Genomic DNA, 23,490 nt, shown 5'->3' on the forward strand with positions numbered 1-23,490 from the left:
ATAGCTTAGTGGAAAGAGCCCGGGCTTGGGAGTCAGAGGTCATGAGTTCAAATCCCGGCTCTGCCACTTAGCTGTGTGACTTTGGGCAAGTCATTAACTTCTCTGTGCCTCAGTTACCTCATCTATAAAATGAGGATTAAGACTGTGGGCCCCACGTAGGACAATCTGATTACCTTGTATCTACCCCAGCACTTAGAACATTGTGTGTACATTGTGTGTACACAGTAAGCACTTAAACACCATTATTATTATTATTAGGACAGAGAGCGAGAGAGAAAGACAGAAGCAAGAGCAAGAGAGAGGGTTTGAGAGAGAAAGTGTCACCCATCCTGGCCTTTCCAACATAATTTACAGCTTGACAGAACTGCATCTCACTGATTTTTTCTTCCCTCCTCCCCGGACCAATTATCACAGGGTGCCTGTCACTCATATTAAGCTTCTAATTGTCAAGGATCGGAAGATGCATCCCTTTCAGTTTTTAAGCTTCTACTATTGCTATATAAACATTTGTGTATTTTGACTTGGCTTTTCTGATGATTTACACAACTGCTAGTTTCCTCATTTGATGGGTAGTCTATTTTTTTCTCTTAAAGGTCCTGTTGGATTCCCTCCAAACCTCCTCCCTCCTGCTGCCTTCCCCAAATTCGAGGCTTTCAACTACGCCTCCTAGGAGTTGGGTCAATCCGAATTTCATGCTTTACTGCATTCCCAAGTTATTCCTTGTGTTTCATCTAAAAATGGTTCTAAATTTTTAGTGCAAGTAACCTGGCGTCATTTTGCTTCAGGCAGTACGTCCTAAACGAATTTCACCTATGCCAAAGTATCCCCCACCCTCGTTCATTTTTTTCTGGGGTAAACTCAGACCCAAATTATTAGAGTAACACTTTCAAGACTTTGAGTTTGAGATGAACAAGTTTCCAATTTATTCTTCACCTTTGGAAAAAAGAAACCTTGGGATCTCCACCAGGTGGAAAATTCTTTTTTTCTATTCACCCACCAGTCCTGTCTACATTATAATATTTCATCATCAGGCTAGAGGAAGAATTATTTCAATAGGTTAAAAAAAAATCTACCATACTAAAAATGCTACTCATCTGTTGAGAAATTCTACTATACTAATCAGAAAAATCATTCAGTAACTTTTATTTCAATGGGCCCATCCATAGCTCCTCAGAGCCTGGGCCTGGGAGTCAGACGGTCATGAGTTCTAATCCTGGCTCCACCACTTGTCTGCTGTAATAATAATAATAATGTTGGTATTTGTTAAGCGCTTACTATGTGCCGAGCACTGTTCTAAGCGCTGGGGTAGACATAGGGGAATCAGGTTGTCCCACGTGGGGCTCACAGTCTTAATCCCCATTTTACAGATGAGGGAACTGAGGCACAGAGAAGTTAAGTGACTTGCCCACAGTCACACAGTCGACAAGTGGCAGAGCTGGGATTCGAACTCATGAGTCCTGACTCCAAAGCCCGTGCTCTTTCCACTGAGCCACGCTGCTGTGTGAACTTAGGAAAGTCACTTCACTTCCCTGGGCCTCAGTTCCCTCATCCGTAAAATTGGGATTCAGACTGTGAGCCCCAAATGGGACAGGGACTGTGTCCAACCTGATTTACTTGTATTCCCCCCCAGCATTTAGTACAGTGCCTGGCACATAGTAAGCGCTTAACAAATACCATCATCATCATTAGTATTATCAGAGTGGGAGGTAGTTTTGCCTAGTGGAAAGAGCAGAGAGCTGGTTGTCAGGAGATCTCAGTTCTTATTCCGGCTCCACCATTTGGCCATGTGTGACCTTGGGCAAGTCAATTAACTTGTCTGTGCCCCAGCTGCCTCCCTGTAAAATGGAAATAAAATACCTGTTCCTTCTCCTTCCCTCTTAAAACTGTGAGTTCCCTTTGAGAAGACAGGGACTGTGTTTGATCTGATCATCTTGTATAGAAGGCAGTACTTAGCACAGTACTTCACACATAGTAAGAGCTCAATGCCACCATTGTGATTATTATCCTTACCGGTTTAATGTTAGGACACTGTCACATTGAGATAGAGTGAGGTTACAACAGAACAGCTCTGGCGTCATGTAAGCACGACAAAAAGAGCTTTATTTTTAAGAAAAATCTTCAACAATGCCTCAGGTTACTCCCCTCCAGCTTTTAACTGTGAGCCAGGTAAAAGAGGAGAGAAAAGGAGGGAAGGAAAGGGAGAGGAACAAGGGCTTTATACATATAGCAAGAGTAGCCTACACAATTATTGTTGATTAGGGGTTGTGCCTGATCATTACACTGGTAGATAAATTCAAATCCCTAACACCTGATGATTGAGTAGCCTTCCAAGATACTCAGAGAAAGGACTGAAAAGCATACAGGAATTCTCCTACAATATAAAGACTGCTTTCTCATGAGTGAAGAAAAAAGAAACCTGGGCTATCTTTTTTTTTTCTGTTCAGTCACTGGTCCCTTCTACAGATCTCCTCCCTCCTCGCAAGTGCCACCCCCTCCACCTGCGCCTCGGACCCCATTCCCTCTCACCTTCTTAAAACCATCGCCCCTGCCCTCCTCCCTTCCTTAACTTCTATTTTTAACCACTCAATCTCCAAGGGCTCCTTCCCCTCTGCCTTCAAACATGCCCACATCTCCCCCATCCTAAAAAAACCCGCTCTTGACCCCACTTCCCCCTCCAGTTATCGTCCTATCTCCCTACTACCCTTCCTTTCCAAAATCTTAGAACGAGTCGTCTACAATCGATGCCTAGAATTCCTTAACTCCCATTCTCTCCTAGACCCCCTCCAATCTGGCTTCCGTCCCCTCCACTCTACCGAGACTGCTCTCTCTAAGGTCACCCGTGACCTCCTTCTTGCCAAATCCAATGGCTCCTACTCCATTCTGATCCTCCTTGACCTCTCTGCTGCCTTTGACACTGTCGACCATCCCCTCCTCCTCCATACCTTATCTCACCTTGGCTTCACGGACTCTGTCCTCTCCTGGTTCTCCTCTTACCTCTCTGGCCGATCATTCTCGGTCTCCTACGCTGGAGCCTCCTCCCCCTCCCATCCTTTAACTGTTGGAGTTCCTCAAGGGTCAGTTCTTGGCCCTCTTCTGTTCTCCATTTACACTCACTCCCTCGGTGAACTCATCCGCTCTCACGGCCTTGACTACCATCTCTACGCAGATGACACGCAGATCTACATCTCCGCCCCTGTCCTCTCCCCCTCCCTTCAGGCTCGCATCTCCTCCTGCCTCCGGGACGTCTCCACCTGGATGTCGGCCCGCCACCTAAAACTCAACATGAGCAAGACTGAGCTCCTCATCTTCCCTCCCAAGCCCGGTCCGCTCCCAGACTTCTCCATCACCGTGGATGGCACGACCATCCTTCCCGTCCCGCAGGCCCGCAATCTCGGTGTCATCCTTGACTCGTCCCTCTCGTTCACCCCACACATCCTATCCGTTACCAAGACCTGCCGGTTTCACCTCTACAATATCGCCAAGATCCGCCCTTTCCTCTCCACCCAAACGGCTACCTTACTATTACGGGCTCTCGTTATATCCCGGCTAGACTACTGTGTCAGCCTTCTCTCTGACCTCCCTTCCTCCTCTCTCGCCCCGCTCCGGTCTATTCTTCACTCCGCTGCCCGGCTCATCTTCCTGCAGAAACGATTTGGGCATGTCACTCCCCTTCTTAAACAACTCCAGTGGTTGCCTATCGACCTCCGCTCCAAACAAAAACTCCTCACTCTAGGCTTCAAGGCTCTCCATCACCTTGCCCCTTCCTACCTCTCCTCCCTTCTCTCTTTCTACCGCCCACCCCGCACGCTCCGCTCCTCTGCCGCCCACCTCCTCGCCGTCCCTCGGTCTCGCCTATCCCGCCGTCGACCCCTGGGTCACGTCCTCCCGCGGTCCTGGAACGCCCTCCCTCCTCACCTCCGCCAAACTGATTCTCTTTCCCTCTTCAAAACCTTACTTAAAAATCACCTCCTCCAAGAGGCCTTCCCAGACTGAGCTCCTCTTCCCCCTCTACTCCCTCTGCCATCCCCCCTTTACCTCTCCGCAGCTAAAGCCTCATTTTCCCCTTTTCCCTCTGCTCCTCCACCTCTCCCTTCCCATCCCCACAGCACTGTACTCGTCCGCTCAACTGTATATATTTTCGTTACCCTATTTATTTTGTTAATGAATTGTACAATCGCCTTGATTCTATTTATTTGCCATTGTTTTTACGAGATGTTCTTCCCCTTGACGCTGTTTAGTGCCATTGTTCTCGTCTGTCCGTCTCCCCCGATTAGACTGTAAGCCCGTCAAACGGCAGGGACTGTCTCTATCTGTTGCCGACTTGTTCATCCCAAGCGCTTAGTACAGTGCTCTGCACATAGTAAGCGCTCAATAAATACTATTGAATAAATACTATTGAATTATATGTCATCATCAGGCTACAGGAAGTATTATTTCAGTAGACTGAAAAAAAAAGCTACGATAATGAAAATGCTATTCATCAGTTAAAGGAAAGCCTGGGCTGTAGTACTCACTCCACGTCCAATGCCATACATACATTCAATCGTATTTATTGAGCGCTTACTGGGAGCAAAGCATTCAGAAGTCCTTTCTTTGATTACACTCAGCCCAAACAAGCTCAGTTATTGCAGCAAGACCGTTCCTCAATTCCCTAACTGTATTCGTTCCCAAAGGCATCTTGAAAGCATGCACTCTTACAGAATGGACTACGTCCTAGTGAAAGACAGTTGAAAGAAAAGAGAAAAAAAATCAAGATCTGTATAAAGGAAAGCCCTTTCTTGATGGATAAGGAATGTAAGCTGCTGGTGGGCTGAAAAACATGTCGCTTCTTTATTCCGTATGTGCACCGCACCAAGTGAGTACTCAGTAAATGCTACTACAAGAAATGAAGAGGAGAACAAGAATACAATATCCGTTACAAGTTTTCAGGAAAACGTCTATGCAACCTAAAGAAGATAATGAAAGCTAGCAAAAAGAGCATCGAATAAGAACCTAAGTCCCAGCTCTGCCACTTGTCAGCTGTGTGACTGTGGGCAAGTCACTTAACTTCTCTGTGCCTCAGTTACCTCATCTGTAAAATGGGGATTAAGACTGTGAGCCCCATGTGGGACAACCTGATTCCCCTGTGTCTACCCCAGCGCTTAGAACAATGCTCTGCACATAGTAAGCGCTTAACAAATACCAACATTATTATTATGGCAAGGTAGACTACAAAAACACATAAGTGAGGGGCACAAGAGAATGATGATGATGATGATGATGATGGTATTTGTTAAGCGCTTACTATGTGCAGAGCACTGTTCTAAGCGCTGGGGTAGATACAGGGTTGTCCCACGTGAGGTTCCCAGTTAATCCCCATTTTACAGATGAGGTAACTGAGGCACAGAGAAGTTAAGTGACTTGCCCACAGTCACACAGCTGACAAAACAACTGTGGTATTTTTTATGGTATTTGTTCATTTATTCAAGCATATTTATTGAGTGCTTACTGGAAGCAAAGCACTGTACTAAGCACTTGGGAGAGTACAATTTAACAATAAACACATTCCCTGCCCACGATGAGCTTAAGTGTACAAGGAGAGAACTATGGCACAGAGAAGTGAAGTGACTTGCTCAACATCACACAGCAGGCAAGGGGCAGAGCTGGGAATAGACGCCAGGTCCTAAGACTCCCGGCCCTATGCTCTTTCCACTAAGCCATGCTGCTTTCCTGGATACAGTTTATGAGCAGTGTCTGGCACATAATAAGTGCTTAACAAATACCATATAAAAGTGACTTGCCCAAGGTCACACAACAGACAAGTATACTGTAGACAGCACCACCATCTTTCCTGTCTCACAAGCCCGTAACCTTGGCGTTATCCTTGACTCCCTCTCTTTCAACCCACATATTCCATCTATCACTAAATCCTGACGGATCAACCTCCACAACATCTCTAATATTCATTCTTTCCTCTCCATCCAAACTGCTACCTCGTTAATCCAACCACTTATCCTATCCCGCCTTGATTACTGCATCAGCGTGGCGCAGTGGAAAGAGCACGGGCTTTGGAGTCAGGGCTCGTGAGTTCGAATCCCAGCTCTGCCACTTGTCAGCTGTGTGACTGTGGGCAAGTCACTTCACTTCTCTGTGCCTCAGTTCCCTCATCTGTAAAATGGGGATTAAGACTGTGAGCCCCACGTGGGACAACCTGCTTCCCCTGTGTCTACCCCAGCGCTTAGAACAGTGCTCGGCACATAGTAAGCGCTTAACAAATACCAACATTATTATTATTATTATTATCAGCCCGCTTGCTGACCACCCTGCCTCTTGTCTCTCCCCACTCCAGTCCATACTTCACTCTGCCGCCCAGATCATTTTTCTACAAAAACATTCGGTCCATGTTTCCCCATCCATGTTTCCCCACTCCTCACAAACTCCAGTGGTTGCCCATCCATCTCCGCATCAAACAGAAATTCCTCACCATCGGCTTTGCCCCCTCCTACCTCACCCTGCTACTCTCCAACTACAACCCAGCCTACACACTTCGCTCCTCTACTGCCAACCTACTCATTATACTTCAATCTCGTCTAACTCGCCGCTGACCTCTCGCCCACGTCCTGCCTCTGGCCTGGAACGACCTCCCTCTTCATATCAGAACAACAATTATTCTCCCCCACTTTTCAAAGCTTTATTGAAGGCACATCTTCTCCAAGAGGCCTTCCCTGACTAAGCCCTCTTTTCCTCTTCTCCCACTCCCTTCTGCATTGCCCTGAGTTGCTCCCTTGATTCATCTCCCCTCCCAACCCCACAGCACTTATGTACATTTCGTAATTTATCTATATTAATGTCCATCTGCCCCTCTAGACTGTAAACTCGTTGTGGGCATGGAATCTGTTATATTATTTTTTACTCTCCCCAGCGCTTAGTAGAGTGCTCTGAAAACAATAAGCACTCGATACGACTGATCGATTGATATAAGTATTTTATGTATTTATGTTACTATCTGTCTGTTAATCTCTAGACGGTAAACTCACTATGGGCAGGGAACATGTCAGCTAACTATCCCAAGCGCTTAGCACAATCCTGTCCTCACAGTAAGCACTCGATAAACAGGATCGATTGACTGACTGAAATAGCAGAGCCAGGATTAGACCCCAGGTCCCTCTGACTCCCAGGCCCGTGCTCTATCCACTAGGCCAGACTGCTTCTCAGTGTGATGATATGCTCTGAACTGTGCATTCTCATATTACTGAGAAGCTACTGTACAACGTGTACAATACTAAGTATGTGGGAGAACATAACAGACAGATGATAGAGGGGAAAAAAGGGTGGCCTCAACTTTCAAAATAAAGAAGAACGAACCCAGGAACATCAGCCTTTTAAGCCTAGTGCAAATAATTAGATAATATTTAGTAAGCTTCCTGAAGCCACAGGGAATTTACCGGAAATTTAGAAACCCGAGTTTCTCCCTTGACCTCTCCTCGGTTATCTCCCTCACTCTGTTTGGCATCTCTGTTTGGCATTTTGCCCCAAAGTTGCAGATCTTTCCAAGGGGGCTCCCTTTTTTCTACCTCCTCAGCCACCCTGGCACCCTTTGCTCATTCTGCTCTGTGCTTGGGCTTCCGACTAGAGACGTTTTCTCTCCTTCCCGCCACTCCCTGCCGTGTGCAGAGCGTGAGACAGAGGCTTCCAGATGATTTCTATATCTAGGACTATGCTATAATACAATAGTAAATTATAAATAGCACTCAAAATGTCTCAGTCTGTCAATAGCTAAAAAAAACCAAAAGCCAAGCACCATAGAATCAAAACAAATCAACAGCCAACATTTAAACAGAAATGTAAAAATGCATATAATTTTTGTACTTGGGCTTAATTAGGTTTTCTACCTAAGTGCTCATCAGAATCATTCTTAAAATGGTTTAAAACTGGATTTCTAGGAACGAGATTGAGAGCAAATAATGAACAAGAATTGAAGATATAGCTGAGTGGAGCAGAGGTGTCCAGTTGCCCCAGGACATTCTGTATTCCTCAATTTCAGACCTGAGACATGCTTGTTTTTCTCTTGGTGGACTATTAAAACAAATGACCAGTGGTATTTACTGAGCACTTACTATGTGCAGAGCACTGAACTAAGTGCTTGGGAGAGTACAGAACAGAGTTTGCGGATACGTTCCCTGCCCACAATGAGCTTACAAGCACGCAACAGCTCAGGGGTTAAGGAAAAGAGGATCTAATATCCGCTCCCACACAATGTCTCACCCACCATGACACATCCGGCCCAGACAAGCACTGAATCACATGCATATAGAGAAAATGACTCAGCAGAGGATGTCAGCAGAAACAGGTAAGGGCATTACAGGTGTGGAGCAAAAAGGCAGAGAAAGAAGGAGATGCTCATGTTTGGGGGTGGGGGGGAGGAGAGGCAGGAGGTGAGAAGGGGAAGGAGGAGTTTAGTCAGTCAGTCGATTGTATTTATTGAGCGTTTACTGTGTGCAGAGCACTGTACTAAATGCTTGGGGGAGTACACTATAATAATATAACAGACACATTCCCACCTCACAAGGATCTTACAATCTAGAGGGGGAAGTTTACAGTCCAGAGGGGCACAGGATGGGAGGTGGATGGAACTAACCAATCCATCGAATTTACTGAGCACTATACTCAGCGCTTGAGAGAATGCAGTACAGTAATAATAACTGTGGTATTTGTTAAGCGCTATGTGCAAAGCACCGTACTAAGCGCTGGGGTGGATACAAGCAAATCGGGTCAGATGCAGTCCCTCTCCGGCATGGGGCTCACAGTCTTAATCCCCATCTTACAGATGAGGTAACTGAGGCACAGAGAAGCTAAGTGACTTGCCCAAGGCCACACAGCAGACAGGTGGCGGGACCGTGATTAGAACCCATGACCTTCTGGCTCCCAGGCCCGTGCTCTATCCACTATGCCATGCTGCTTCCAGAATCAGCAGACGTGTTCCCTGCCCATATTGAGCTTTCAGCCTAGAGGCGGAGACAGACATTAATATAAATACTATTATTATAAATCATAATAATTAATACTGTGATTGGAATAATAGAATTGCTATAAATAATTTGTAGGAGATAATTTAAAGATATGTACATAAGTGCTGTGGGAAAGGGAAAGGGGAGGCAAAGAAAAAAGAAACAAAGCTAATTCAATTTTGAAATGGATTAAATATAAAGTAGCATTGTCGTGAAAGAGAGAAGTGAAAAACCCTTCTATACTCTACCTAGAATTCAAATCCAAGCACCTCATTATCACAATGATAGAGATAGAGTTGAAAGAACTTTGAAAAGGGCACCAAAATGACTTAAGGGAATGGATTGTCTGGGTTCTGGTCAATAAAAGAGGCTGCTTTTTTTCCCCCCCATATCCTAGCAGAAAAACCTGCTCTGGCCCCTCGCCTAACATTTTCTCTCTCCTTCCTCTCCCAACTAGATTCTCTTCTCAGGAATGACCACCATGTTTTCCCCTCTCCAACTGTCTTGATAGACAAGCTCTCAGCCCATTGGTCCTTCTGCCTCCCCTTTTTTTTTTAAATGGTGTCTGTAAGCATATACTATTTGCCAGGCACTGTACTAAACGCTGGGATAGATACAAGATCATCAGCTTGGACACAGTCCATATCCCACATGGGGCTCAAAGTCTTAATCCCCACTCTACAGATGAATGAGTATTGGATCCCTGAGGCCCAGAGAAGTGAAGTGACTTGCTCAAGGTAACACAGCAGACAAGTGGAGGCGCTGGGATTAGAACCCAGGTCCTTCTGACTCCCAAGCCCAGGCTCTTTCCACTAAGTCACACTGCTTCTCTGGGTTCTAATTCCGTTTCTGCCAATTGGTTGCTGTGTGACCTGGGGTAAGTCACTTCACTTATCTGTGCCTCAGTTTCCTCTAACATAAAATGTTCTCCCTCCTACCTAGACTGTGAGCCCCATGTGGCACAGGGACTGTGTCTGAACTGATTAACTTGTATCTAACCCAGCGCTTAGTATAGAGCTTGGCACATAGGAAGTGCTTAACAAATATAAATAAAAGTCAGTGACTATATCTCTGTGTTACGGTACTTTTCCATGCCAAAGGATCTTACATAATACAAGGCAATAGGTAACTCTTTTAAAAGCAGAGGATAGAACCAGCAGCAGCTAGAGAAGCAGGGTGGACTAGCAGAAGGAGAGGACCCGGGTTCGAACCCTGACTCTGCCACTCGCCTTGGGTTGGTGAGTGGCTGAGGTGGGGCAGAGGAAGTCTGTGGAGTTGAGCAGTGAGAACTGTACACATCGGACATCAGGTAATGATAATAATAATGGTATTTGTTAAATGTTTACTATGTGTCAGGCACTGTACTAAGCGCTGGGAGTGGATACACGCAAATTGGGTTGGACACAGTCCCTGTCCCACATGGGGCTCACAGTCTTCATTCCCATTTTTCAGATGAGGGAACTGAGGCCCAGAGAAGTGAAGTTACTTGCCCGAAGTCACACAGCAGACAAGTGGCAGAGTCAGGTTTAAAACTCAGGTCCTTCTGACTCCCAGGCCCACGCTCTATCCACTAGGCCATGCTGCTTCTCGTTGTAGGAATAGCAGAAGTTGTAATAACATTTGAGCACCCACTGGATGCAGTGTACTGTGTACTAAGTGCTTGGGAAATACAAAACAAGCAAGTGCCACATTCCCTGACTACAAGGTGCTTACAATCTAACGTCTCAGTGAACCAGAAGCCCCTCAATGTACTGTCTAAACCGTAAAGTCAGAGCCCACCAATCTTGACCCTCTCACAGACTGAGAGGAAGCAGATATAGTCTCTCTTTTCAAATTCTCCAGGCAGTTTTGCCTGCATAGGAGCCACAGAAAGAGTCACACTATAAAAAAGAGGCCATAAATGAACTTTCAGTTATCATTTCCTGCTCTTGCGTAACGGAGGGGGGTTAAACAGAAGTTAAACTACTTCCCAGAGCCTTGCGTGGGTTGGAAATCTAGAGCCAATTCTTTTTTTTTTCTTCTGGTATTTGTTAAGCACTTACTATGTGCCAGGAACTGTACTGAGCACTGGGCAAGCAAATTGGGTCAGACAGAATCCCTGTCCCACACGGGCCTCAGAGTCTCGATCCCCATTTTCCAGATGAGGGAACTGAGGCCCAGAGAAGTGAAGGCACACAGCAGACAAGCGGCAGACCCAGGTCCTTCTGAATCCCAAGCCTGTACTCTATCCACTAGGCTGTGCTTCCTGGCAGTGCTGCTTCAGCCCAAACTAGAAAGAGCCTGAAACTCATTTCCAAGGCATGCCCCAAGAGCAAAAGCTACGTGCCACATAAACCCCTGAAGATAATAATAATAATAATGATAATGTTGGTATTTGTTAAGTGCTTATTATGTGCAGAGCACTGTTCTAAGCGCTGGGGTAGATATAGGGTAATGAGGTTGTCCCACGTGAGGCTCACAGTTAATCCTCATTTTACAGATGAGGTAACTGAGGCACACAGAAGTTAAGTGACTTGCCCACAGTCACACAGCTGAGAAGTAGCAGATCCAAGATTCGACCCCATGACCTCTGACTCCCAAGCCCAGGCTCTTTCCATTGAGCCATGCTGCCACTTCCAATTTGGTCCTGCTCACTTAGGGGCTGCAAAGGAATGGGGTACCCCCCCACCCCCACCCGCCAGGCCTAGCTAGGTTCTGCTTTGGGCCAATCTGACCCAGCAGAATGAAGGTTGGGTCCCTCCGAACTCACAGACTCTCTTAAATCCGTGCAGGGCTCAACTACTGACTTTCCAAAAATATCAACTAATGCCTCACTGCCACACGGAAGTAATGGAATCATTAGCCATGCCTCCTTTTCTTGGTCACAAAAATCATATTGCACATGGTATTCATTCATTCAATCATATTTACTGAGCATTCACTGTGTGCAAAAGCACTGTACTAAGCGCTTGGGAAAGTACAATATAACAATAAACTGCCCACAATGAGCTTACAGTCTAGAGGGGGATGCAGACATTAATATAAATAAATTACAAATATCTACATGGTAAAGTTTAAAAAACTCACGGCAAGTCCACTAAATTGCTATGAATAATAACTGTGCTGTTAAGTGCTTACTATGTGCCAAACACTGTACTAATGCTGGGGTAGGTACAAGATAGGCTGGACACAGCCCGTGTGCCACATGGGGCTCACAGTCTAAGTAGGAGAAAACTGAGGCACAGAGAGCCAGGATTAGAACCCAGGTAATCTGACTCCCAGACCCATGCTCTTTCCACTAGGCAATGTAATCTAAGATTCTGGCTCTTAAAACTGCTAAGAACTAAAATGTGTTTTCAGGCCCTTCCATAAGTTTGAGAATTGACTCCTAAACAAGTCTTTCGATTGGCCAGATAAGAGAAAGAACCATGGTTTATCATAAATATTGAACGCTCCAACAATAGCCCTGTAATGTATTGGCTAAATAATTTCATTTTAATATTTTCCATTCAACTGCCACATGCATTATTCAGTCTTGTCTCCTGACAGCCTGTGCCGTTATTATTTCCTGCTCATGGACAGTATCTTTATTAAATAAAAAGGAGAGAAGGGAAGTAAGGGAAGTCTTGCAATTTACGAGAGCAGAACATTTCTATTTAGCCAAAAAAAAAAGTACGGGATCTGAAGCTTTGTCTTTTCTAATCATCTACTAAAGCAACTGGCCGCAATGTAATTTCTTCATCAGCACTGAATTTGAGGAGAAAATTCTATGAAGGAAATGCAGCATTTGGTGACTTCCTAGATGAAGGTAGCTTTGACCTCTCAAGGCCACCAGTGAACGAGACTTATATGGCCTTGAAGGTGATAGCTGCTCTTCTTCCTCTTCTTGCCAGACACCAATCAATGACATTCACTGAGTGTTTACTGTGTGCAGAGCACTGTACTAAGTGCTTATGCAGGCATGAAGGGGGATAAGAATGAAACAGGCATGCAGAGTTACCTTTTTTTTTTAATGGTATTGGTTAAGTGCATACTATGTGCCAGGCACTGTTCTAAGCGATGGAGAAAATACAAGCTAATCAGGTGGGACACAGTCTGTGTCCCACATGGGACTGCAGTCTTAATCCCCATTTTAAAGATGAAGTAACTGAGGCCCAGAGAAGTGACTTGCCCCAGGTCACACAGCAGACAAGGGGTAGAGCCAAAATCAGTACCCAGGGCCTTTTGACTCCCAGGCCCGGGGTTCTAGCCACTGGGCCACACCGCTTACCTGCCTAATGCTTTCTTCTCCCACTATACCCTAGCTCATTCTCTCCATTCCTTCCAAGCTAACCTTCTCATGATGCCTCACTCCTGGCTCTCCAGCCTCCGACCCCTTCCCCAGGTGCTTCCTCAATTCAATCGTATTTATTGAGTGCTTACTGTATGCAGAGCGCCGTACTAAGCACTTGGAAAAGGACAACAGAACAATAAATAGACCCATTCCCTGTCCTCAAGGAGCTTACAGTCTAGAGAAGTTCCTGCCTGGAACTCCCTCCCTTTCAAATCTACCAGGTGTCAGCACTGTCCCCCACCAAAACCTGTAAGCTCATTGTGGGCAGGGAATGTGTTATACTTGTTATATTGTCCTCTCCCAAGTGCTTAGTACAGTGCTCTGCACACAATAAGTGCTCAATAATTACGATTTACAGATGTAAAGCCATCCTCCTCCAGGAGGACTTCCCTGATTGATCACCACCTTTCCTAGTCACTGCCCTTAGTGCTGTTTACACCCCTACCCCTTGATTTATATTTACTTCATATATCTGTTTATCCTTCCATACATCAGCTTTCAACAGCTGTGTCATATCTCTGCTATTTTCATTCAATTGTATTTGGGATTGGTTTGTGTCTTTCAGGCACCCCTGTGAAATTGCAAGCTCCTTCAAAGTAGAGGCAGTGTCGCTCACTCAACTGTGAGCCCGTTGTTGGGTAGGGATTGTCTCTATCTGTTGCCGAATTGTACTTTCCAAGCGCTTAGTACAGTGCTCTGCACACAGTAAGTGCTCAATAAATACATTTGAATGAATGAATGAACTGTACTCTTCCTTGCATTTAATAAGACACTCTGCCCCCAGAAGGCACTCAATAAAGATGACTGATTTTCTTTTCCACTCTGATAGAAGTGGCTCTAGACTGTACACCATAAGCTCACTGTAGGCAGGGAATGTGCCCGTTATACTGTACTCTCCCAAGCGCTTAGTACAGTCCTCTGCACACAGTAAGCACTCCATAAATACGCTTGCCTGAGTGACTGACAATGGCTTCTACAAAGAACATTTTAGTGGCCAACTGCCACCGCATCTTTCCCCCACTCCTGCCATGGGCCACAGGGATCTCAGGAGCCCTCTGAAAGGGAATGATGCCGACACAGATTTCACCGGTGCACTTTCTAAGTAGGAGAATGGAACAGATCTGGAAGCACGGGGGCCTAGTTTACCATATCTAACTCATTTTCTCCCTGATTCCCTGATCCCTAGTTCAGTTGAGCATGAACATCTAGCTCGATTTAGTTTGCATTAAAATTAAAAGAAAAAAAGAAGAGGAAGAGGAGGAGGAGGAAGAAGAAATGCTTGCGGCCAAAGACAGATCCCAAATCCTGTTAAATTTACTTACCACCACCAGACGTTTATTAGTTTTAGTTCATTTTCTATCTCCTTAACATTTCCACTGGGAATCAAGTTTGGTTTTTCGTAGGACTTCCGATGAGCACTGACTAATATAAATCGGGGTCAGAAACCTACTGCTCAGAAGCCCTAACGCGGCCCCTTGTGATACCAAACATGACTCCCGAGCACTGACTACTTCGAGGATAGTCTTGATGTTTCAAGGGAGATGCCGTACCCCCTTCTCCCTCCCTGCCCCTTAGAGCCAGGAAAGCGGCTGAGTGGGAGTCAAGATGGTGGCTCCGACTCCTTAGCCTCTGCCAGCAAGGGACGGTCCCGTCCCAGGGAAAACTGAAATCCCCACTGGAATCATGGGGCAGCAGCACTGGGCCGGGTAAGCAGCTCTTGTCTCCCTCCCGGCCGGTGCCCGTTCAAGTGGCTAGAGCCCGGAGTCTGGGAGTCAGGTGGTCGTGGGTTCTAACCCCAGCTCTGCCACATGTCTGCTGTGTGACCTTGGGCAAGTCACTTCACTTCTCTGGGCCTGTTACCTCATCTGGAAAACGGGGATTAGGACTGTGAGCCCCCATGGGTCAGGACTGTGTCCAACCTGACTGATTTGTACCTACCCCAGCGCTTAGAATGGTGCTTGGCACACAGTGAGTGCTTAACAAATACCATTATTATTATTATCATTATTATCATTATTATTAAACAGCCCTGAAGAGGACCAGCCAAGTTAAGCAGGGAAGGGGCCCGCTCAAACCTGCCCACCAGACACCGTGCATGTGCACCGGGGTGGCCACGGCGCTCAGCTACTCGTCAGACAAGGCGGCTGGGGGGTGCAGAGGCAGGGGCAAAACCAGCCTCCTGCACGCATCACCAATCGATCAATAGCATTTAAGACAAAACCAGCCTCCTGCACTCGTCACCAATCAATCGATAGTATTTAAGGAGCGCCGACTGTGTGCCAGTGCGACCGGCAAGCTCTGCTTCAGGCAGGAGGCAAGATGAGGTTCATTCTGGGCTCTGCGCTTCCCACGAGCACCGGAGGAAAAGCTCCATCCGCCCCGCAAGCCGGGAACGAGGAGGGGAGTTAGGCACAGGCGACAACTGCCAGCACAGTACTTTGCCACTCTGGCACTTAGTTCTCCCCTGCTCCCAGATGAACCAGGAATATGTTTGTGTTTTCTCTCTCTCTTCCTCTCCCCCACTTCTTCTGTATAAATTGTATAATTAGCTCTCTGCACACCAAGTGCTCAAAGCTTTCATTTTATGTGGCTCTTCTGCCCGAGAAGGATGCAGATGTCTGATCTAATTAGAAGCATGAGAAATGGGCGCATATCACAGCCTCATGACATGGCATAACTTGCTACATTGCTGTTTGTGATGTGGCCATTTTGAGATCTCTTCTACTTACCATTTGTAATACTGCCAAATTAATTAAACTCAGTTTTACAATTGCCCATGGAAAGGAAACTTCTTCTACCTGCCTATTTTTTTCCCATGTCACCTTTGCTGTCCTTTGAACTTACAATATTCTGAATGAAAAAAACCCACCAAATCATAAGATAGAGTAGAAGGCTTATAAAAACTATCGCCCCTGGCCCCCGCTTCTTATACCATAAAGGATGCATTCTTATAAACCATCCTTAGATCTAATCAAATTTTAATATGCTGAGCTTCTTTTCTTCAATAAATATCTGGCAGGTTCTAAAGAAGGTAGATTTCCAGATCTCATATTAAATACAAAAGAAAATCAAAGTATCATTTCCTTAACCTTAATCCTTGGTATACTTACACTTTAGAACAAACAGTCTATTCCAAGTATTTTTTTTTTCCTTGGTGGAAAAGCCAAGAATCTCTTGACTGTAAACTCATTGTGGGTAGAGAACAGGTCTACAAACTCTGTTATACTCTACCCTCCTAAGTGCTTAGTACCGGGCTCTGCCCACAGTAAGTACTCAATAAATAAGATTGATTGATTGATGTTGGTGTGCTTCAAAGTACACGCTTTACGGTACCGTATTGAACTTTTCAAACAGCTTCCATCTTTTGAAATCCCCAGGAAGAAAATCTCTTCCAAGTGTGATTATTCTACATAAAGCTTTAAAAAACCCCACAATTTCTTGTAAAATCTGTTTGAAAGAGGTCCTGCTTCCAGTCAGGGCTTGCCTCTAGTCAGAAGCATGTGACGAAATGCTTTTCCGAAGTATGCTGTGTGTACAAAACAAGACATCAATGCTTACTCCTGTATTTTAGTTAAATCGACTATACTTTTCCTCTTCTGAAGCTAATACACAGTCTAGAGTTTTTCTAACTAGTCAACTTCCACGTCATTTTCTTCACTTCCCGCTTTGTTTCTCACTTGAGCCTTGCTGATACTCACTGAGTATTAGATATGAGTAATTACAGGTGCCAGCAGTCACTAGTGGAAAGAACACGGGACTGATTGTCAGGAGATTCGGATTCTAGTCCCAGGCTCTACCACTTGACTGCCGTGTGACCCTGGGCAAATCACTCGTCCTTCATGTACCTCACTTTCGTAGTATGTAAAATGGAGATAAAATACTGGTCGTTCTCCCTCCCTCCCTCTTAGACTGAGAGTCCCATTTGAGACAGGGATTATATCCGTTCTGTTTATCTTCTATCTTCTCCAGTGCATGGCACACGATAAGCTTCTAATACCATTATTATTACATACATTTAGTTCTGCCGGAATGTGTGTTTTGACTATGAGTTTTGGCTAGAATGCAACGGCAGAATTAGGGAACATTCTTCCAACGACCCAAGCTGGTTTTGCTACATTGCCGCCCTAGAGAATCAATCGATCGTATTTATTTAGCACTTAATATGTGCAGAGCACTGTACTAAGTGCTTAGGAGAGTACGATACAACAGAATCAGCGGGCACGTTCCCTGCTCGTGACACGCTTACAATCTAGAGAACACGGAAGGAATGGCTTTGTGTAATATTAATAATAATGATAACTGTGGTATTTGTTAAACTCTTACTGTGTGCCAAGCACTTACTGGGCACTGGGGCGGATACAGGCAAAGCAGACTGGACACAGTCCCTGCCCCTCATGTCTCAATCCCCATTTTACAGATGAGGGAACTGAGGCACAGAGAAGTGACTTGTGTATGCCCATGGCATCAGATGCAACAACTTTTCCTTAATGTGGGGTTTTACAGTAATGCAGCACTCCCAACACCGCGCCCCTCCCCCCGGCATCGCCCCCATGGCAAGTAAGAGAAGAGTTCTCATTTGAACAAGCTCCATTTTTTAACCATGGCCCGTATCCCAGCAAATAAAACTTCTGAGTCATCGCACAAGCCACACCTTAGAGAAAGATTAGTCAGGGAAGAGCCAGACCTCTGCAGTCTTTCATTTCACAAATTTCTCTCCAATTCATATTTCCACAAATCATTGCCTGATATCCATGCACTGGCCTAACGGAATACTGCATCTAGAGAAGATAGTGCTCTACTGACCCTGCAATACTATAATATACTTCATATCCACTTCCTACAGTGATATCTGAGTGATTTGTGCCGTTATCTCCCTTTTAGAACAACACTCGAAAATATCTTTCAGGAAGAAGAGTGGTCACCTTGCCCCTTGACCTCTCAAAGAAAGATTTACAGCCACGGAATGTGAACTGAACACTATCTGACCCTTTGAGAGAAGCCGCTTGGTTGTGTGATCTTGGGCGAGCCACTTTATTTCTCTGTGCCTCAGTTACCTCATCTGGAAAATGAGGATTAAGACTGTGAGCCCCATGTGGGACAGGGACTGTGTCCAACCTGATTAGCTTGTATCTACCCCAGCCTGGCACCTGGTAAAGTGCTTAAAAAAAAAAAAGGCAAAGTCCCACGCAACTGAAATGCAGTTTAGCCTTAAAACCCTGAAGAGGATAGAAGGCCACTGACAGCAACCTACCAACCTTTTCTGCACATTTTTGCTGGAACATCTCATCAAAACATCCCTCGCTTTCTGACTGATTTCTCACGGTTAACGTTTATCAGAAAACACACCACCGGCCTCTGCCTGCTATTTTCAAAATAATTGCCAATATTTGAAAGCTTTGAAGGTATTGATGGTTTCCAAAGAGGGTACTTTTCGAGTTCATCCAATAGCACTAGACTATGGGACACCTGAGACAGCATTTCTAAGCAGTCTGTTTCAGACTTGGAAACCGGACATCAAAAATGTTAGCATGCCTCTACATTCATGTCGTATAGCTTGGCTTCTATGCATCAATTACAGATTTTATTCCTTTCTAGCAATCCACTCCAAAGTAAACGCTACTCCTAAAACTATTTTTCCTCCTTGCAGAACACAAGGTTTTTCTTATAGTAAATTTACTTTAATCTCTTTGAATTACATTGTTACCGTGCAACTGCAAATTCTAAAGGACAAACTATTAATGAAATCCTGTAAGCAATAACACTGGAATATGCTAAATGTTAAAGGTGAGGTATGAGCTCCTTATTATTTTTCAGCATTGTAAAAATAGGAGATGGAGGTTGGAAAAGCTGCTAAACATTTACCTATCTTGGGAGGAAAATTCAACCCAAGTGACTACTTTTCTTAGACACTGCTTTTCAAGTCATACAAGGGGCAGCTTGTTCAATTAGATTCTCCTCTCCTCTCCAATAGTTTCTAAGGTTAGAACTGAAGGGCATCGAACACCAGAGTACTTTATAAAAACATCTCCCAGTCTCCACAACACTGCTGTGAGAAATAACGGCCTTGCATGAACGACAAAGATTTATGGCAATTTGCTAAGTAATCTTTGCAAGGACTTGATTCAAACTGGTTTGTCAATGGGAAAAAGACTACTTAACAAATCTGAAGTTTGTGATGTGAGCTTTTAAATTTAACACAGTGAGACTAAAATTATGACAAATCTAACAGATGAAAACAAGTGCAGAATAGTTTTGTCTGACTAGTCATAAAAGAGTCTTACGAAGGATTCAGCATGGCACGGCGGAGGGAAACTGAAGGCTATTTTCTCTTTTTACAACGACTTTGTGATACAATTTACTATTTTGGGGCCTTCGGTATAAATACTCATAAACAACCGGTACGGTCACTATGGTGATTAATAATGTGTCATTCATAATAATGATTATTATTCTAGTATGTTAATGGATATTATTATATACAACGGTGATTATTATGATAATTTAACCACAATAACATCAGTGAAACCCTAGATTTAAATAGGTACTTTCAACCTAGGGCCAATTTGAAGACATTCATTTGCCAAGCATATTCCTCATTCTCATAGCATTTATTCTTACATGAGGACCAGATTGGGAGCTTCTCACCATTCAAATTCAGAGTCAAGGAAAGCTCCTGATTATGAAATCCAAAACATCACCATGGAAATGAACAAGTTGACAAGTCTGACATGGGATCACTGAAGAATCGAGTAGATAAATGAAAGTCTTTGAGCACAGAAACCCTATTTTTAATAGTCTGCGAATGTATCAGAAGATTTATAAAAGAGATTTTACAGTTCAAAAAGTGAACCCCAATGCCAAAGCTCTTCCGTAACAGGAATCGCCTTATAACTGCATGGATGGTCTTTGCCGAGGTATGAAGGTTAGTCAGTTCTACTGAGAAAATGGGAAAGGGGTTGGACATTCGCTTCAAGCATTTTATTTGGTGTGCAACACAGGTTTAAAGGGCTGTTCTCATTAGTCATCGTACTCATGGCATTTTATATCACTACAAAGAAAATGTTACAAATAGCTACCTAAACCAACGAGACCCTTGTGCATTCTGCAAAGCTTTCTCCCCTGCTCCCTCTTTCCCCCCACCCCCCACCCCAAAAGAATTGAAGGAGCATAGTCTGTTAGTTCAGTTCAGAGGGGCAGAATAATAACCAGGCGGGCTACCTACTCTACAGTGAATCGGCTGCCACTTGTCGAGATTTTTCTCTCCGAGAAAGGGGAAGGGAGGCTGATCTACAAACCCAATCGGGCCAACTCCCTGCTTTCCTCTGTCCAAGTACCATTTGGGGACTAAGGATGTGTAACAACAGCCCACATGGAGGGTCTTCATGGACCCTGTTGGGGGGGGGGGGCACAAAACACATCTTAAGAACCACTGGTCTGGAGGTTAAAAGACTTCAGATTCCAATTCAATTCCTGATGTCGGTGACTTGGCTCAACCACTTCGGGGCTTTGGAACCCTCACCTTGGCGTGGCTTAGTGGAAAGAGCACAGGCTGGGGAGTAGAGGTCATGGGTTTCAGCGCTTAGAACGGTGCTTGGCACATAATAAGCACTCAACAAATATCATCATTGTTATTATTCTAATCCTGACTCTGCCACTTATCAGCTGTGTGCCCTTGGGCAAGTCACTTAATTTCTCCGTGCCTCAGTTACCTCATCTGGAAAATGGGGATGAAGACTGTGAGCCCCACGTGGGACAAACTGATTACCTTATATCTACGCCAGTGCTTAGAACGGTGTTTGGCACATAGTAAACACTTCTTAACAAATACCAACATTATTATTATTGTTACCTGTGCAATACGGCTCATATCTTAAACGAGAAAGCATACAAAGCCCTCGGATCCATGGAGAGAAGTGCTATTTTTAATACCGCCGATGTAGCCGTACTTCCTTATGCTCAGTGGAAGTTAAAGGTTGGCTAAAGGCTTTCAAGGAAACAAAAGGGCAGACAAGTCTAGCAATGCCAAAACTTTAACTAGTCAGAAAAGGCTCCCTGACCTTGCCCAACAGCCTTTCCCGAAAGCGCTGGACCATCTGTGGGCTTTGCTCATTTCCCTCTTCCCTACGTGCCAGGCGACCATCAGCTACCGGTCTCGGCAACTCCCAACAGGATAGGACGGTGGCATCCTACAACCAGATGCAACAGAAAACAACAACAACAACAACAACAAAACCAAGCGTGCGAATGGACGTGGACAGACAGGGAGTCCGACGGAACAGTCCCCCAATCCTGCGCAATTCCTACACTGGCATCTGCTCAACGGGAGTCTGAATTTCCTACCGATACTAATTAGGCAGTGGATTTAAAACGGCTCTTCACACAAGGAGCAGAACACTGCGGGCATCACCAGCGGCTACATCGTTTTGGTGGCAAACATTCACATTCGCAGAAAGTAACATTTTCCCGAGTATCCAACCGGTCTCCGGTTTCTAAAACGTAGCATCCGACCTGGCTATCGATTAAAACTATCAAATCGCGGTCAGAACGGATTTTTTTTCCAGAGTCCAACACAGGACGCTAGTTTAATGCAGTGATCGCGATTGCTTCTTCAGGCAGGGGGAAACGCTCTCACGAATCCGCTCGACTGGGTCATTTCTGGGTCTCCCCGTTAGTTAGAGTTCATCTACATGCAGCTAAATTGAAAACTGCCCTCTGGGTTGAGATCCAAGAGGGGCGGGGCGGGGGGGGGCAAAGGATGCCCCACTTCTCAGAGACCACGACAGTCGGTCGATGCCCAGAGGAAACTAAACTGAAACGAAGCCCCCGCTCCCCTTCCTCTCTGACACCGACAACAAAGAGGGAGTTTCCACCTCGTTTGGACTCCCGATCCCCTTCCCTCCCCCTTAGAGCTATAAAACAGGAAAGGGGCATGGGATCGGCCGGGGTTGGGTAGGCGGGGGATCCTGGAAGCGTGGAGGAGGGGACGAGACGAAAGACCCCCGGGATCTCACATGAGCCCCCCGGGGAGGGGGATCGGGAATGAGGAGGAGGGAGAGGAGAAGGCACAGCGAGCCCCGAGAACGGGACGGCGATCGACGGCATTTACGGAGCGCTCACTGGGTGCCGAGCCCCGACCCGAGCGCTTGCGAGAGGACGGTACGGCAGAGTTGGGAGCCCCGTTCCCCACAGGTCTAGGTGATGCCAGTGTCCCCTCCGAATGGGGGGGGGGGGGGTGAGCTGCCTCGGGACCTCCAGGAAGCTCGGCAAACGGGTCGGGTTCGGGGGATCGCGGGCGGAATCTGGGGGGCGGAGGAGGGAGTTTGCAGGGACGCGGAGGACGATCTCTCTCTCTCTCTCTCACCTGCGAGGCGGAAGCGGAGTTGCAACAGCCCATGGTGGGGCCGGGAGGCGGCTACTATCCCAGACGCGCCCCGTAGTCCCGGGGCATCCACAACCCCCCGCAGTCGGCCGGGCTCGGGCAAGTGGAGGGGAGGGTCGGGGGAGCCCGACTCGAGTCTGTCCCTCTCCTCCCGGCTCGGGGGGCGGGGGCCTCTCCTGGGCGGGGGGGAGTGGGGGGCGGCGGCGGCGACAGCTCCGGGCGACACCCCTCCAGTCCGACGACTCCCCAGCGGCAGCGCTGCAGCTCCCGGGCGGAAAGAGGCGGTGGGAGGCGCCTCCTCCTCCTCCCCCGCGCCGCTCTCGTCTCCGATCAGACGCCAAGTCCCACCCTCCCCTTTCCTCTCCTCCCTCTTCCCGCCCCCCGGGTCCCAGCTCGGCCCGAGCGGTCCCTTGGAGAGCGGGCGCTGCGCAGCCGCCGGGCCGCGTTCGCTGTGACACCGAGGCCGGTGGGCTGAGCACCGGAGAGCGGGGCGGGACGGCCGGAGGGGGGCTTGGGGCGGGGAAATGGGCGCGCCACAGTTCCTTAAAAGGGCTATTTCCGGGGCTGCCCGTGATCGGTATTTGTTAAGCGCTTACTATGTGCAGAGCACTGTTCTAAGCGCTGGGGGGGATACAGGGTAACCAGGTCGTCCCACGTGAGGCTCCCAGTTAATCCCCATTTTCCAGATGAGGTCACTGAGGCGCCGAGAAGTGAAGTGACTTGCCTACAGTCCCACAGCTGCAACCCCTGGTCTCTGACTCCGAAGCCCAGGCTCTTTCCACTGAGCCACGCTGCTTCCCCATCGGGGGTCG

The 23,490-nt window shown here is 46.4% G+C and overlaps 1 protein-coding gene across 2 annotated transcripts in view; it reads right to left on the reverse strand.

Annotated features, from left to right (window-relative positions):
- The window catches only part of SLC44A1 (solute carrier family 44 member 1), a 123,435-nt gene extending 100,428 nt beyond the window's left edge, over positions 1–23,007 (reverse strand). Inside the window, exon 1 of one of the 2 annotated variants that reach the window (XM_029055277.2) lies at positions 22,661–22,875. In XM_029055277.2, coding sequence (XP_028911110.1) covers positions 22,661–22,693 — 33 coding nt within the window. In that variant the 5' untranslated portion in view covers positions 22,694–22,875. Of the gene's footprint in view, positions 1–22,660 lie in introns of both variants that reach the window. The other variant, XM_029055276.2, reaches the window with a different exon arrangement.
- Between the last annotated feature and the right edge of the window lie 483 nt (positions 23,008–23,490).

This window comes from Ornithorhynchus anatinus, chromosome X5 (genome assembly GCF_004115215.2).
Source record: "Ornithorhynchus anatinus isolate Pmale09 chromosome X5, mOrnAna1.pri.v4, whole genome shotgun sequence".
In the NCBI taxonomy this organism is placed as follows: domain Eukaryota; kingdom Metazoa; phylum Chordata; class Mammalia; order Monotremata; family Ornithorhynchidae; genus Ornithorhynchus; species Ornithorhynchus anatinus.